The sequence below is a fragment of the Panthera pardus genome, unplaced genomic scaffold, assembly GCF_024362965.1.
Source record: "Panthera pardus isolate Hobbes unplaced genomic scaffold, ASM2436296v1 HiC_scaffold_18, whole genome shotgun sequence".
NCBI classification, from domain to species: Eukaryota; Metazoa; Chordata; class Mammalia; order Carnivora; family Felidae; genus Panthera; species Panthera pardus.
The window spans coordinates 4,768,904-4,783,968 of record NW_026526743.1 but is presented as its reverse complement, the minus strand read 5'-3'; the positions used below and the strand labels follow the sequence as shown (position 1 = coordinate 4,783,968).

General features: G+C 58.9%; 2 protein-coding genes across 4 annotated transcripts; one reads left to right on the top strand and one right to left on the bottom strand.

Annotated features, from left to right (window-relative positions):
- Positions 1–2,494: 2,494 nt before the first annotated feature.
- Positions 2,495–9,299, bottom strand: EMC10 (ER membrane protein complex subunit 10). 2 transcript variants are annotated; one of them, XM_019425555.2, is made up of 8 exons: positions 9,137–9,299; positions 7,908–7,980; positions 6,879–6,988; positions 5,842–5,946; positions 5,322–5,503; positions 4,968–5,061; positions 3,948–4,034; positions 3,635–3,731 (listed from the first exon to the last, which is right to left on the bottom strand). In XM_019425555.2, exons 1-7 carry the CDS (start codon positions 9,248–9,250, stop codon positions 3,948–3,950), a joined length of 765 nt encoding a protein of 254 aa, XP_019281100.2. In that variant the 5' UTR covers positions 9,251–9,299; the 3' UTR covers positions 3,635–3,731. The 2 variants fall into 2 exon arrangements, with proteins under 2 accessions (XP_019281099.2, XP_019281100.2); XM_019425554.2 differs by lacking the exon at positions 3,948–4,034 and having other exon boundaries at positions 2,495–3,731.
- A 139-nt stretch (positions 9,300–9,438) lies between these two features.
- Positions 9,439–14,593, top strand: GARIN5A (golgi associated RAB2 interactor 5A). 2 transcript variants are annotated; one of them, XM_019425558.2, is made up of 5 exons: positions 9,439–9,619; positions 9,807–9,925; positions 10,298–10,428; positions 13,555–13,828; positions 14,423–14,593. In XM_019425558.2, the coding sequence occupies exons 1-5, from the start codon at positions 9,547–9,549 to the stop codon at positions 14,477–14,479; spliced, it is 654 nt and encodes a 217-aa protein (XP_019281103.1). In that variant the 5' UTR covers positions 9,439–9,546; the 3' UTR covers positions 14,480–14,593. The 2 variants fall into 2 exon arrangements, with proteins under 2 accessions (XP_019281103.1, XP_019281101.1); XM_019425556.2 differs by having other exon boundaries at positions 9,726–9,925.
- Positions 14,594–15,065: the final 472 nt, after the last annotated feature.

The following is a 15,065-nucleotide window of genomic DNA, read 5'->3' as shown; positions in this document are numbered from 1 at the left end:
TACAACGCTGTCCTAAGTGTATCTAAATGACAATATGAAACCCTGGAGTGGGAAAGGGGTTTCCTACACGCCACGGAGCAGGTAACATCTTGGGGGGCAAAGAGGGGCATCCAGAGGGCGAGGCAGGAAACCCAGGAGGGAGGCAACCCCTCTATTGAGCACTTACGTAGCAGGTGCCCTCCCATCTCAGACCAGAGGACAGGAGGCCAGAGGAGGGAGAGAGGGGGCTCCTCAGGGGCAGAGAGAGAGGGGGAGGACAGAATGGGGTTGAGGCTATGAGGGGGTGGAGGGTGCCTCCGGCCTGGCCGGTGGTATTTGAGGGACTCACCTGTTAGGGCTGGGGGGTGCTCATCAATGAGGCTGAAAAGGAGGAATAGAACAAAAGCTACTGGGCCTCAAAGGCAAGGCAGAGGCCCTGGGACTTTGTCCCGAGGGTGCTGGGGAGCCGCGGAGAGGCTAAGAGCGGGGGAGAAGCGAGGACAGCCCTGGTGTCAGAAATCCCCTCATGAGGCCAGGGAGGAGGCGGCCAGGGCTGGGGCCATGGGGACAGAGAAGGGGTGAGGCAGGGAGGAACAGCAGAGTAGGGCACAGCAGCGCTCTGGTCTGAGGTCAGGTAGGTGGCGGCACCGCACGCCTGCGTACGGATTCCTGCAGGAGCTCTGACTGGGGGCAGACAGGTGGCGGTGACTCTCAGAGGTCCCCGAGAGGACACTCTGGGTCTGGAGACCAGGAAGGGGGTCTGAACTGGAGGTGGGCTTGAGGACAGTCAGCAAGAAGAGCTCCAGTGTGACAGGGAGGAGGTGGCTGAGACCGCCCCCGGCGAGTCCCCACCTGGGAGCGTGTCCTGCGGACACGCGTGCATGTGCCCAAAATGAGGCAGGCACGTGGGGATTCCTGGAGTGCTGCGTGAAACCACCCAAAGGTCCATCCACGAGGGGCCCGTGAACTCAACCCCAAGCCAGCCATGCACTCTGCATCCAAGATGGAAACCTCTCTGGTTTAAAGGGGAGGAAAACACTAGAGCAACACACTTTGTAAGACGATTTACATACACATTCGCGTGGTTACGTAGAGAGTATCTCCAAAGCAGTGCACAGGAGACCGAAGATGCGGGCGGCCCCCCAGGAAGGGGAACGGGTACCAGGCTGGGGTGAGCGCAAGGCCCTTTGCTTTGGATCCTATGGTATCTTTTGAGTTCTGGGCTCTATCCCGGATACCCTGATAAGATGAAATAGTAAATGAACTCTCCGGGGACAAGCAAGAATTAGGAAAGTTTAACGTGGACAGAACCCCAAGGAGCCTAAACTGGCTCAGACGTTGACTGGAATATACCACAGATTAACTCTGCTGGCTCCAGAGTGATCAAAAAACCCCTAGAGAAAAAGAAAGTAATCAGATCGATGAAGATCTCAATCTCAATCCACTAAAAAGTTACAAAATGGGGGGCGCTTGAGTGGCTCAGTCGGCTAAGCATCCGACTGCGGCTCAGGCATTATCTCACGGTTCACAAGTTCGAGTCCCGCGTCCGGCTGTGTGCTGACAGCTCAGAGCCTGCAGCCTGCTTCAGACTCTGTGTCTCCTTCTCTCTCTGCCCTGCTCCTGCTCGTACCCTGTCTCTCAAAAATAAATAAAACATTTTTAAAAATTACAAAATGGTCCAACAAACGCCTGGGGCAAGAATGCACCTGCAAATGAGACAAAGGGTTAAGGACTCGGAGTCTGAACCCTGTCCAAGAAAGCACCAGTAAACACTACCAGGGCAATCTTAGAGGTCATATGAAACACAGACAGGAGAAACATGAGACATGCTGGCACATGCTGGTGGAGAAAGAAATGCCAGGTTAGAATAACTCAGGGACACTGCCCTATGTATTAAAAGCCACAAGGGCGCCTGGGTGGTTCCATCGGTTAAGCGCCGACTTTGGCTCAGGTCACGATCTCACGGTTTGTGAGTTCGAGCCCCGCATTGGGCTCTGTGCTGACAGCTCAGAGCCTGGAGCCTGCTTCGGATTCTGTCTCCCTCTCTCTGCCCTTCCCGCCTCCCTCTCTCTGCCCTTCCCGCGCTCATGCTCTCTCTCTCAAAAATAAACGTACATTAAAAAAATTTTTTTTTATATATTAAAAGCCACAAAAGGGGCACCTGGGTAGCTCAGTCGGTTAAGCGTCAGACCTCAGCTCAGGCCATGACCTCGTGGCTCCTGAGTCTGAGCCCCACATTGGGCTGTCGTCAGACATTTTTTTAGTGTTTTTAAATAAACATCTCTCTCTGCCCCTACCCCTGCTCTCTCTCAAAAATAAATAAACATTAAAAAAAAAATCTTTTTTAAAAAGAGCATTTGGGGGGAACAACCGCCCACCACATCCCTTTTATGTCGTTTCGCCAGCAGAGCCACACGAGTGCGTCCCCTTTCCATAAAAGTGTCTCCGATCTGCCGTAGAGATTCCACTTTTAGTTCTGAGTCCCCGGGAAAAGAATTCAAACTCACCAAAGAGAGCCTGGATAACACTGCTATTTATTAACCACACTGAGCAGGAAGCTGCATGTGGAACATTTGGGGAACAGTTGAATCAACAGCCATACGACACCGTGGAGCGTCGCACAGCCATTACGGCGGCCCCGCGAGCCATTCGTGTGTGTTTCGGAATAATAACGTACAGTGAACGGCGGAAATTCAGTAAAGCCTGGGCACTGGGATTTCCTTGGAACCAAATCGACGGTTGCATTCGGCTGCTGAGTTGCTTTTTAAAACTCGGATGTATTTCAATATACTTTTGAATGTTTTTAAATAGACAAAGGGAGGGGGTGATCAACAGCAAAGCCAGGCAGTGGCCTCCCAGTGCCCAGACAGGGAAGACATTCCGGACAGGGAAACGGGTTCTATTTACATCATCCGGCCCTCGACTCCACTAAGTATTAGTTTTGTTTTCACTTCTAACATAATTTCTTCATGCCCCAAAGCTTACCGAAGGCCTGGCATCCTGACAAAGCAGCCTAAACTGCTCAGGGCCATGGGCAGATAAAGGCTGGGGGAGGATCCCAAGGCGGGGCTGCTGGGAGGACCAAGGCGGGGCTGCTGGGAGGAACGGAGCCTGGGGGGGGGGGGCGCTGGGGAGGGGACCCCTGGCCAGCCCACACCTGCTCTGCGCCAGGCCCCTCAGGGCAGACAGGTGGGAAGCACATGGCCCAATCCAGTGTCAGACAAGTTAGGGGGACCATCTAGCCCAGCCTGGGACAGGCAGGACGAGAAGACTACGAACAAAGGCACAGAGGCTGGAGAGAACTCGGCATGTTCCCAAACTGTGAGGCTCGGGGCGGAAACGGGGGGACAAACACAAGGTCAGAGCTGGCCCAGAAGCTCAAGCTGCACGCTGTGGGCACGGGAAGCCTTTGCGGCTGCAGAGGGGCCACAGGGGAAGGCGGAGTGCACCAGAAGGTAGCCCCCAGCCACAGAAACAGCAAGGACCAGAGGGAAAGGACTCCTGGGGAGGGGACGTCCTCCCATCCTCACGGGACGGACACGGGATGGGCTGGCAAATCCTTCGGACAACCAAGGACACGGGCACTCTGGGCAAGAAGGGAGTTGCCTGGATGACAGAGGACCAGGGTGCTGACAGGCCCCTCAGCGGCCACTGCCCCCACCACCACCCCCGCCGCCGCCCCCTCCCTGGCCCCCGGCGTCCGGCGCTCCTGACATCATGAGGAACAGGACGACGGGAATGATGTACATCCACTGTGGGCCAGAAAGGATGACAGACAGACAGACAGAGACACAGGAACAAGAGAATTGAGTATGAGCAGCGTTCCCCCAGGGCAGGGAAGGTGGGGGCGCCGGAGTGAGGGGAGGCCACGTGAGGGAAGGGGGCCCGGGTCCCCTACATCACTACAGGTTGGGGGAGGGCAGGTGGGGTGCAGGGAGGGTGGAGGCGGGAGGGGGCTCAGTCCTCACTCAGGCCTCCTGCGGCGGCGGCGTGGGCCCCGGGGCGGCAGGACGCAGGGCTGTGAGCAACACGGCCCCCCCGAGGATGAGGTGCCACTGGGGAGGGAGGGGGTACAGGTCAGGGCTAGGGGTGGCCATGGGGTCCTGTGGCCACTGGGGAGAGCAGAGCTGGGGCAGCGGGCCCTCGGCCTCTCTGTGCCTCAGTTTCCCCGCAGTTCAGCTGTCAGGCTGCCCTGAGGTCAGGACCTACTGGCAAACTAATGGAGGCCCCCTCACCGGCACCCTATTCAGGGCGGTAGGACTTGGCATTCCCCACCCACAGTGGCCTCCGCCGTCCCCCGCCCTGGCCTTGTGGGACGAGCCTTCCGCCCTCGGTGCCCTCAGTTCCTCCCACCCGCCCCAGCCCGGCAGCACAAGCCGGGTCCCTCTCCAGCTCCAGACCAGCCTCCTGCACACCAACACCCATAGCCCTGCCTCCCTGAAGTGCCCCTTCGCAAAGCCGCTGGCGTCCCAGCACCCACCTTCTCTTTTCCCGATCTTCCCATTCCGCTGAAATCCCTGCCTCCCGCCCTGTTAACACCAGCCCGGCTCAGGCCTCGTCCCAGGCCTCGTCCCAGGCTCCTCCCAGAACAGACCCCGGCCTGGCCACAGCCCTCCACACTGCACTTCCTGCGGACGGGCCTGTCTCTGCTCAAGACCAGCACCGCACCTGCCCCCAGCTTGAGGGGCCATCCCTGCTTCCCAGCACTGCCCGGCTCTGGGCCGGCCCATCTGCGGAGACCGGATGTCCCGTGACCGCTGCCAGGAGCAGACACAGGCAGAGGCAGGGCGCATGGCTCCACGGTCCTCACCTGGTCCGGCCGGGCCTCGGGCTCAGCCCAGGTGCCAGGGGGGCATGCCCAGAGGCAACAAGCGAGCCCCGTGCACAGGAGGCCTGGAGAATGAGGAACAGGCCAAGGGCCACAGGGGAGAGAAGGGCAGAGGGGGACTCAGGATGGGAGGGAGAGGGGCAGGCAGAGCTCCACTCACATATTTGGCGAAAAAGGACTTCTGTTCCTGGGGGTTCTTGGCCTTCTGGGCCTGTTCCATCTCCAGGCGCTCAATGAAGGCAGCTGTCTCAGGACTAGGGGCGGGCCAAGGAGGAGACAGGGTAAGGGGCTGGGCTCAGCCCACAAGGACACCGGCAGCAAAGGCGGCAGCAGGACGGAGACAATGCTGTCCATGCCATGCCCTGCACCTGTACCCTGCGCACCCACACCCTGGGGCACCCGCACCCTGGGGTACCCGCACTGTGGGGCACCCACATCCTGGAGCAACTGCACCCTGGGGCACCACACCCTGGAGCTCCCACATCCTGGGGCACCCACACCCTGCCGTCCTCACCCTGGGGCGGTGGCTGGTGGCTGTAGCTGCACAGAAGTGTTAAACAGCTCCAGGTCCACATCTTCTACTTCGTGGCCCCTGCAGCCCCCGGGGTGTGTCACCACCGACACACCCACCACGTTGCCAGCCACATCCACGTGCAGCGTCAGCTGGTCCGACAGGTGCGACTCCACCAGGGAGCACTAGGGGGGGCAGGGAGGGGAGGGTCGCCACCAGACCTTGCCCGCGCCAAGACCCCCGAGCCTCCAGCCCCTCTCACGGGGCCCAGAAAGATCTTTCAAAGCCCTTCGTGGTTCCCTCCACCCTCGGGCACAAGCCCAAGCGTGACAACTTCCCCATTAGGCCCTGTGCTGCCCCATCAAAGCGCCCACCACCGGGACTGTCCCCCTCCAGCCCAGGAGACCCTTGAGAGCAAGGCCAGGCCTGAGTCTTCCCTGTCCATAAACGCTGGGGCAACAAACGGTGGAAGCCAGGCTGGGGCAAGTGGGAGGAGCGAGGATGGTCCTCATCACTGACTCACCGCGGGGACAAAGGAGGAGACGTAGCCACCGGCTTCTGGGCCGTCAGGGGCCCCAGGGCGCTGAGGGACCCGGACACGGTATAAGCCATTCAAGGCCGCCACATCCTGCAGGGCAGAGGAGGGTGGCAGTGAGAGGGACAGCGCCTGGCCCCAGCCAGGCCGGGACTGCCATTGGGCCCGGGGAACCCTTCCCCAGTCTCGCTCAGCCAGCACTCCCCAATCCCTGACCCAGGAGTGACCCTCATACTGCTGGTGGGTGAGGCCCTGCTGGTGGGTGAGGCCAGGAGCCACTGGGCGCTCCACCTGGGGGAGAAACCACGTCAAGGGGAGTAGAGCCCAGCCCACTGATGGAGTGAGTCCCAAGGACACTCTTCCCACACCTGGATCCAGCTGCCCCTTGGCCCACCCCATATGTGGACTCCCCAATCGCACGAGCAAGAAAGTCTCTTGGGAGGCAGCTGCGACAAACAATCACGTGGGCGCCATACAGGAAGGCTGGCGGCGGTGCACCATCTCCCACAGGGAGGGCACGTGCCTGCCCAGAATGAAACCTGCCGTCCCCAGCCTCCCTTGCCACTGCACCTGGCCAAAGGGACAGAATGGAAGTGGACTGTGGCAGCTTTTGTGAGCTTTCCCTAAAAGACGGCTGTTCCCTCTGCCCCCCCACCCCCACCCTCTTCTCTTTCTCTGGCCTGCTGCACCTCCCTGCTCCATCTCTAGGGAGGACTGAGCCACGTCTGGAAGGAGCCCGGCCCTCGAGGAGGCCATGGAGCAGGCTACGGCAGAAATCACATTCTTGCGTTAACCTTCGGTTCTTACAGGAATCTCTTTCTCCTCCCAAGCAAATCTCCTCCTAGCTGACTGCAAAGCGTCTTGGTTGAATCTGGAAAGGCGAGAGGAGCTAACTATATTAAACTTGGGGGAACAGGATGTACTGGGTACAAGGAATGGTCCGGCCAGAGGCCCTGCAGCACGTGTCTCGTGCTCCAAGGCACACGTCCCCCGTATCCCAGCAGAGCCCCAGGTCCCCTCCTCACCCGGAGCCGGCCCCGCTCCTCCTCATTGAGCTGCCGCTGTGACAGGGACAAAGTGCCATCCTGCTGGTTCCAGAGCAGTGAGCCCCGCTTCCGAAAATGGGCACTGTCATCTGTGGGGAGTCAGGGCTCAGCGACCGCTTCAACCTTCAATCCTCGCAGTGACCAGGTTGCTTCTCCCTCCTGAGCGCCCCGCCCTCATCTTCCCACCTGCAACGTGGGGACACCCCCCACCAAGTCCTGCTCTCCTATCTCACAGGGCAGTCCACAGCAGACGTGTGAACACAACAGCTCCTAAGCCCTGCCTCTGCCTTGCCGGGCAGTCACCTGATCTCTCTGAGCCTCAGTTCTTTCACTATAAAATAGAGGGGCTTCCAACCGTTAGGCCATGTCGGAATCCATGGGGCTTTTCCGGGCAGATGCCAGGGACCGAGTCAGGAGGAGTGCAGAGGGTCCCAGGTTCAGTGTTTCAAACAAGTGTTCCAGAGTTTGGGACCTCAGACCTCCGGGCTGCACTGACATCTGTGCTCTGGGAATCTGAATGCCTGAATCCCAGTAGTTTAAGCTGGGCTGTAGAGCAGGTCCTGGCTCTGCCATTCACTTACAAAAGGACCTTATGCGATGCCCCTTTGAACCTCAGTTTCCCCTTCTGGAAAACGGGGCTATCCCTAACGCCCGCTGTGTTGCATGACTGCTGAGAGCACTTTTGAGTGAATACATGCAGAACATCTAGCCACGAATGCAGGGCACAAGGTGACTGGTCTGAAGAGTCTGCTCTGAGGTTATTACTGCTGCACTGGCCTTTCTGAAACTAGGATTTACTTTACAGGTGAGGGAGTATCCAAAGGTAGAGTTCTTACTCTCTCGTGCCCTCCCTGCCCCAACCGCCCCCAGAATAATCCAAACACACTCCTAGGGGCAAAGCTGGTAGTAAATGGATGGCATGTCTCACACTGGGTGGCACCAGACCCACGTTGTTGACTTCACCTGGCACCAGGTAAGGGCCGAGACAAGGAACGTTGCTAGACTCACCGATCTCAAATGAGTGCTCCAGCAGCAGCCCCACGGTGCCACAGCCCTCACCCTCTCGACCTTCTGCCCCCGCCTGCAGGTGAGAGAGAGGTCCCCCGGTGAGGACAATCAGAGCCCTCAGCAGGGCAAGACCACAGACCCCGGGACAGATGCAGGCTGAGGAAGGAACCTTATTTTCATACTCTTTTCCAAACATTGACACTTGTCCACGATTCCACTGGGAACCGCCCCTTTCATGAAAATTCATGATCTGGACCGTCCCCAGAAAACTAGAGCCTGCAAACAAGCGTAACCTTGCTTCTAAGGCAACTATCTCCAGGTCACTTTCACACCTAGCATCATAAACATTCATGAGTTAAAGGATACCTGCGCTTGCTTCCCAACCTAATATTCAAGTGGCCCCTTTTTTGCCTTTAACAACCACAATAGCCACCATGCCTCCGGAATTCCGACCCTTATCAAGTACATACAAGAGACCACGCCCTCTGGGGGTGCCTGGCTGGCTCAGGGGATTAAGCCCTGGCGCTTCAGCTCGGGTCCGATCTCCTGGTTTGTGAGTTCCAGCCCCACATCCGGCTGGCGCTGATAGCTCGCTTCAGATCTTCTGTCTCCTCTCTCTCTGCACCTCCCGTGCTCGTTGTCTCTCTCTTTCGAAATAAATAAACTTAAAAAAAAAAAAAATTCCACGCCATCCATTCCTCTAAGTTCAAATGTCTCCTACCTTTGCATCCCCCACCTTACGCCCTTGCACCTACGCAGCCCTCACACCTTCGCAAACCCGTGTCCAGATTTTAATCCTGGAACTCAAGATCCCGCCCTTCTTATGCATATTCAGGAACAGGACTCCGGTCCAATCACTCCAGAGCCCTTCTAACGGTTTCGTTTTAGCCGCCCCTATGTCTGATTCGCCAAGATTCCACCCGAGCCACACCTCCTCCTGCATATTTAAGACTGCGGATCCCTAGTGGTGTTGAGCGTTAACTTGAGGTTCTGGCCCCAACGGCGAATCCTCGTTTTCAAACCACCCAAAGTCCAGGCACCAAGAGTCCATCCGAGGCCCGCCCACTCGTGTATGTTCACGAGCTAGAGCCTTCCTAACTATACTCTCACTTTCACCTCTTCCTCTCTCCTGGCCCTGCAATGCCTCGTTCCCACCTTACCCGATGTAAACACCCGAGACCCAGGATTTCCGTCAGCCCCGCTCCCCGTCAGGGTTAATGAGCACTCACCCCCCGCAGAGCGGTCCCGGACCGGCAGCCGCTGCCCCGCGCGCGGCTGGGGGCTGCTGCCGCCATCAGCAGGAGCAGGAGCAGCCGAGTAGCCACAGCGCCGGCCGCCGCCATTTTCACCCCTTCCCACCAGGCCAGGGGCGGGAGTGAGCTCGGCGCCTCCCATGCGCCTGCGCCAGTTCCTTGCGCCTGCGCACTAGCGCCCGCCACGGGCGTCTGACGTCACAGAGTGGCCGCCGCCACGCCCAGATCTAGGCACCTCCCCGGTCTCTAGGCACCGCCCCCTAGTATGACGTCACAAACGGGCGTCTCTTTGGTGAGTTCAAGCCGGGTCCGCCGCGTTGTGACGTGATAGAGTCCGCGGCCCCACCCGTCCGTTTTCTCCGCAGGCACCTGCCTTCGCTCTCCTCATGGGGCGGGGCGTTGCGATGATGAGGGGGCACGAGACTAACCCGGCCCCGGGTGGAGCAGGTGGGATGACAGGTGAGAGGCGGAGCCGGGCCCGGCAGGGTTGGACCAGGTGAGGGAACCCCGTGAGGGAGGGGGCCGGCGACGCGCAGACTGATAGCCCCGATTCCCCTACCCTCAGAGCGCGGCTTCCCTGGGCCCTACCAGATGGGGGACCCAGGCCCAGCCTCCTGGACTAGACCCCCGAACTTCGCCCATCTAGAATGCCCCCTGGTTCCAGCCTTTCCCACGGGCCGGCCCGGACGGCTGCAGCGCCACCTCCTGAGCGGCGAGTTCGATCAGCTGCGAGACTTCCCCATCTTTGAGAGCAACTTTGTGCAGGTGTGGAGCCCCAGAACCCCTGACACCGAGCCTGGGCTTGAGGCCTGACCTCCTGACTTCAGGAGCCCCTGCTCTGCCTACTTCCGACCACGCTCCCATAACATTTATCTCCTGGAATTCCGGAGATAATTCCAGAAATTATCTCCTGGAACCCCACCCCCCAGACCTCTAGACCTTTAGCTTCTTTATGAACCCTGGCCTCTGATTCCCTTGGTTCAGTTTCCCTGGCTTAACACCCGGATGACTCTTGACCTCTGACCCCGGGATATCTGACCCCGGACTTGGTGTTTAATAGACTTGGTTCATGACCCTTAACCCCACCAATCCTACCTTCCATCTATCTGGCTTCTAACCTCTAACCCCTGGCCCCAGGTGACCCGGTTAGGAGAAGTCGCCAACAAGGTCACCATGGGGGTGGCAGCCTCCAGTCCAGCCCTGGAACTCCCAGACCTGTTGCTGCTGGCCGGCCCTGCCAAGGATAACGGACGCCTGCAGCTCTTTGGGTGACTGTCCCCATCCCAGCCTGGACTTCCGCCTTCCCCAGCTCTGGGCATCCTGGGCCCCCTGCAGCACCTCCTGTCACACAGATGACTCCCAGGGCGAGGCGTCTTGGATGGCTGCCAGTCCTCTGTGGGTGGCCATACACTCAGGAGAACAAGGGCAGGGTGATACACAGGGACCGGAAATCAGAGATAGAGGGACATGAGAGGGACAGCCCTCAGCCCCACGCTGGCAAGGATCAGAAGAATAACCGTTTATGTTGTGCCTACCGCATGCCAGGTGCCCCCTAGGCCATGCACATAATCTCATCTCTGGCCTAATCTTAATATGATGGGGCCCCTTAGCCCCATCCTTTGAGGCTCAGAGACCCACAGTGGGTCAGGGGTTGGTTGGGATTGGAATCTCTGGCCTCCTCATCATTACCGACCTCATTCTTTTTCTTTTCATGTTTCTTCTGAGAGAGAGAGAACAAGCAGGGGAGGGGCAAAGAGAGAGGAGAGAATCCCAAGCAGGCCTGACATGGAGCTCGATCTCACAAGTCGTGAGATCATGACCTGAGCTAAAATCAAGAGTCGGACACTTAACCGACGGAGCCACCCGAGTGCCCCACTGACCTCATGATTCTTGGGCTCCAGTGCCACACTAAGCACCACCCCTTCAGGTCTTTCTTTTTTCACTGAAAAAGTAACGCAAACACACTCCAAAGTACAGAACATACACAGCACAAAATAACACCTTTCTCCTATCCTCGGCTCCTGCCTCCAACTCCGGCTGCAAATAACAAAACTCTTCCATACGTGTAGTATATTTACAGAAACAATGTGCCGATGGCTTTCACTTTTTTGACCACATCTCAACAGTTAACAAAAGAAAGGGAGGGAGGGAAGGAAGGGAGAGAGAAAGGGGACACACACACACACACACACGGGTCCACAGTCCTTTATCTACAATTCTGATATCTAAAAAGAAATCTGCAGCCCACTTGGTGGTAGAATCAGATTCTGACCTACACTGAATGGAGGCTCCCTGCAGCCTTTATTTATCCACCCCCCCCCCCCCCCCGGAGAAGCTGAGAACACTTCACAAAGGAGCATGCTGATGCCTTACGGAGCGCGGGCATATTCTTGCTCCTTCTCAGTGCTGTGCATCCCACCAGTTAACCTCACTGCTCGCTGAGGCATGACCCGCAGTGGGGGGAACTTAGGATGGTGCCGAGGGGTGCTTGGACCCCCATCATCTCCTTCAACACCCCCCCCCCCCCCAAATAAACACACCATCAGGATAAAAACACCGAGCTTGCTCTGAGAATGAAGCATCGAGGCTCAGTCAGCCCCTAGTCCCTCACTTCTAACCTGTCGTGGGCCAGTCTCGACAAGCACCCCTCGGTGCTCACCCCTCCTTTAAAAACCCGCAGGTGCGTGCCCCATGCCGCTTTTGCACGCTGCGCCCTCCCCCACCAGCCCCGTATCAATATTCATTTCATGTCAACGGAAGCGCAACCAGCAGGCCCTTTTCTGGACACACACGAGTAAATACTCTGCCCCCTTACACCCCACTTGCATCTGGTGCTGTTACCGTATGGCAGGGAATGTCCTCGAATGAATGCCTGCCTCCCTGGGCTCATATCCTGGCTTCACCTCTTCGCCACTGGCTCTGGCCAAGTGCCCTACTTGTCTGTGCCTCGGTTTCCCCATCTGGAACATGGGGACAAGAGGAGAGCCCACCTTGCAGGGCTGTCGGGATACGCTGAGTAAAGGGCCATGAAGTGCTTGGGACAGCCCCTGGCCCAGGGTGAGCACCTTGTAAACATAAACTGTTATTCTTCCACTTGGGGAATGTAGTAACAGATCGAGCCGCCTACTGAGGGACACTGATGTTGCGGCTGGTGTCTGGGGGTTACGGCCAGTGTGGTCCGCAGAGGGCATCCAGGCGCACGGTTGTGAGGGCGTCTGTAAGATAGGTTCCTGGAGGTAGCATTGCCGGGCCAGAGTGGGGGGTGTGGCTACCCAGTGTGGTGGTTAAGAACACAGAGAAGACTTGGGTTCAAATCCCCGCGGTGTGACCTGGGCCAAATTATCCACCTTCTCGACAAGCATCCATTGAGCACCTACCACGGATGTGAGCTGGAGGAAGGGCGGGGGCAGGGGGTGGGGGGAATGGGGAGCAGCTGTGAACAAAATGGAACCAACGTCTCTGCCTTCAAGCTCACCTCCTACCGGGAAGGCAGACAGAAGCAGTGGGGTGAGGTCTGTGCAGACGTATCAGAGGGGGTAGGGGATAGGGAGGTCTGCAAGGGCGGACACGGCCGCACACAAGCCTCAGGTTGTAAACAGATCTTCTCCCTGAGAAGATGCTTTTGAGAAAGCCACGAGCGAGATTAAGGGGCCAAGCCAACGGGGTGGCAGGGGGAGGTAGGAGCAGGGCTGTTGCTGGGGCTGAGTGAGCGAGGGGAGTGAGCAGAGAGGGAACAGAGGCGACAGATCCTGCGGGGTCTGGTGGTCAAGGTGAGGACTTGGCCTTTTCACCGAGCCACGGGAGGGACGTGACGCTCAGGTGCTGATGGGCGCCCTCTGGCGGCCGCGTGGGAACAGAGCGCGGCGAAGGCTGAGCCCGCGGCCCAGGCGGGAGAACCGGGTGACGGGGCCCGCTGGTCGCGGAAGGAGTTACAAGTGGTGGGTTCGGGGATACATTTGAACGGTGGAGCCGCCAGGATTTGGTGGCAGGATTGGATGAGGATGTGAGAGCGAAAGTTGGGCGAGGGGCAACTCCATGATTTCTGACCGAGCAAGTGGGAGGATGTAGTTAAGGTGGGGAAGAGAAGGGGAGCAGGTTGGGGCTGGGGAGAAGGTCCGGAATGTGGTTGATGGACCTGTTATGTGTCCGTTGTCATTCTCACATCCAACGGGGAGTTTCAAGAAGGCAGCTGTCTGTTAGAAGGGCCAGCGGGAGACACAAAGGTGCTTTGGGGGTGGATAAAAGTCGAAAGGCAGAGAAAGTGAAAAAGGCCTCTTTCTGGGCGGGGAGAGGGGCGCTGGGGTGGGCGGCCCCGACCCTGTAGGCGCCCGGGACCGCAAGGCTGTGGAGCCAGGGAGGGTCGGCACCTGAGGTCGCCCCTTCCGCCCTCCCAGGCTGTTCCCCCTGCAGTTCGTCCAGCTCTTCGTCCACGACGAAAGCCGCTGGCAACTCAAGGTCAAGTTCCGCACAGGTCGCGCCTTCTACCTGCAGCTGCGGGCCCCACCCGAGACCCGAGACCGCGAGTTCGGCCAGTGGGTGCGGCTGCTCTACCGCCTGCGCTTCCATTCGGCCCAGGGAGCCGTGCCCTTCACGCAGGAGTACCCGACGCTAGAGGAAGGCGAGGAGGAGGACGACGACGACGAGGACGAGCTGACCGAGCGGGAGGCGGTGCGGGGGAGGGGCAGGGGGTGGGCGGGACTGGGGCTGGGTTTCGGGTCGGAGGAGGAGGCAGCCGGGAATTTGGACTAGTCTGAGGGACAGGCTGGGGACCTAGGCTCCTGAGTGTGAGGGGGGACCTGGGGGCCTGGATGCCTGTGTTGAGAGTGGCAGGAAGGCCCAGACTCCTGAGTCCTGAAAGGGTATGAAATCTGGGTGCCGAGACCGCAGGTTCTCAAGGCAGGGCAGGGTCTGCAGGGCCTTGGGTCCACGAGCCCCTTGGCCACATAGTTTCCTAATCGGGCACCCCAGCCCCCAGCCTCTCTCCCCTTGACCTGCTGCGGTGGAATATGGGACGGAACACCTGGGCCCTGAAGGGCTGGGGTGGGCCAGACTGGGTGCCCAGTTCCCTGTAAGGCCAGGGGGAGGGGAAGGGCCCCCGTCCTTGAAGAAGGGGGCGTTGAAACCCGTGGGGCCTCTTCCTCTGGAGACACCCCACTCCCCCCACCTTCCAGATAAGCACCGAGCCCCCCCCCCACCCACCCCAAACTGCCGGTACATCTGCAGGTCAAGGCCTCTGAGACACTCTCTCTCTCTCATACCCAGCTTCAAGCCATGGAAGCCAGACTTGACCCACAGACCTCTGAACTCTGGGGACTCTGATTCCTCCACTAGGCTTTGAGGTCACCAAAGGACCAGAGATCAAAGTACCCTACGTCGGGGCCAGAAAGATGAATTATTAAAGTTAATAAAGATCGGCCACTTAAGAACCAACAACCAGGCCCTGAGCAGTTTTGCCGTCGTCACCGATCCAACATGGCTGCCTTACAGAGTAGCTTTGCCAGTATGGCTGCCTCAGCCCGGTGCTCGGCCCGGCGTGTGGCTCCTGGGGCCACCTCGAGACCTAGTGCCCACCATTCCGTCCGTCATGGCTACCTCGCCAGAGTAGCCTTCCCCATCTGGCCTCTGGCTCCTCTTTAACTCACTGTAGCTGCCACTGCAGGGCCAGCCTGCCTCCCCACTCCCCCTCCCCAGCAGCTAGTCCGAGGGGGGCGCCTCCACGGGGGTCTCGATCCACCCGTGACTTGTAATTGCCATGGCAACACGCTGGCGGCCCTGAAGAAGCTGTTCCAAGACGGCAGCCTCAGGGATGCCTCGTCACGGTTGCCATTCCAACCTGGTGTCCCGGTCACCCACCCCCAGGCGACTCACCCCCTACAGGAAGAGGGAGGCAGGGCTACGGATTCAA

What these genes read in the sequence shown, in the direction of transcription:
- GARIN5A (XM_019425556.2), top strand. Translation starts at nt 9,547, where the DNA reads ATGGGGCGGGGCGTTGCGATGATGAGGGGGCACGAGACTAACCCGGCC. An exon ending in TTGAGAGCAACTTTGTGCAG is followed by an intron (nt 9,926 to 10,297) that starts GTGTGGAGCCCC and finishes CCCTGGCCCCAG; the next exon opens with GTGACCCGGTTAGGAGAAGT. An exon ending in GGACGCCTGCAGCTCTTTGG is followed by an intron (nt 10,429 to 13,554) that starts GTGACTGTCCCC and finishes CCGCCCTCCCAG; the next exon opens with GCTGTTCCCCCTGCAGTTCG.
- EMC10 (XM_019425554.2), bottom strand. Translation starts at nt 9,250, where the DNA reads ATGGCGGCGGCCGGCGCTGTGGCTACTCGGCTGCTCCTGCTCCTGCTG. An exon ending in AGGAGCGGGGCCGGCTCCGG is followed by an intron (nt 5,947 to 6,878) that starts GTGAGGAGGGGA and finishes TCTGCCCTGCAG; the next exon opens with GATGTGGCGGCCTTGAATGG. An exon ending in AGTCCTTTTTCGCCAAATAT is followed by an intron (nt 3,732 to 4,967) that starts GTGAGTGGAGCT and finishes TCTGGCCCACAG; the next exon opens with TGGATGTACATCATTCCCGT.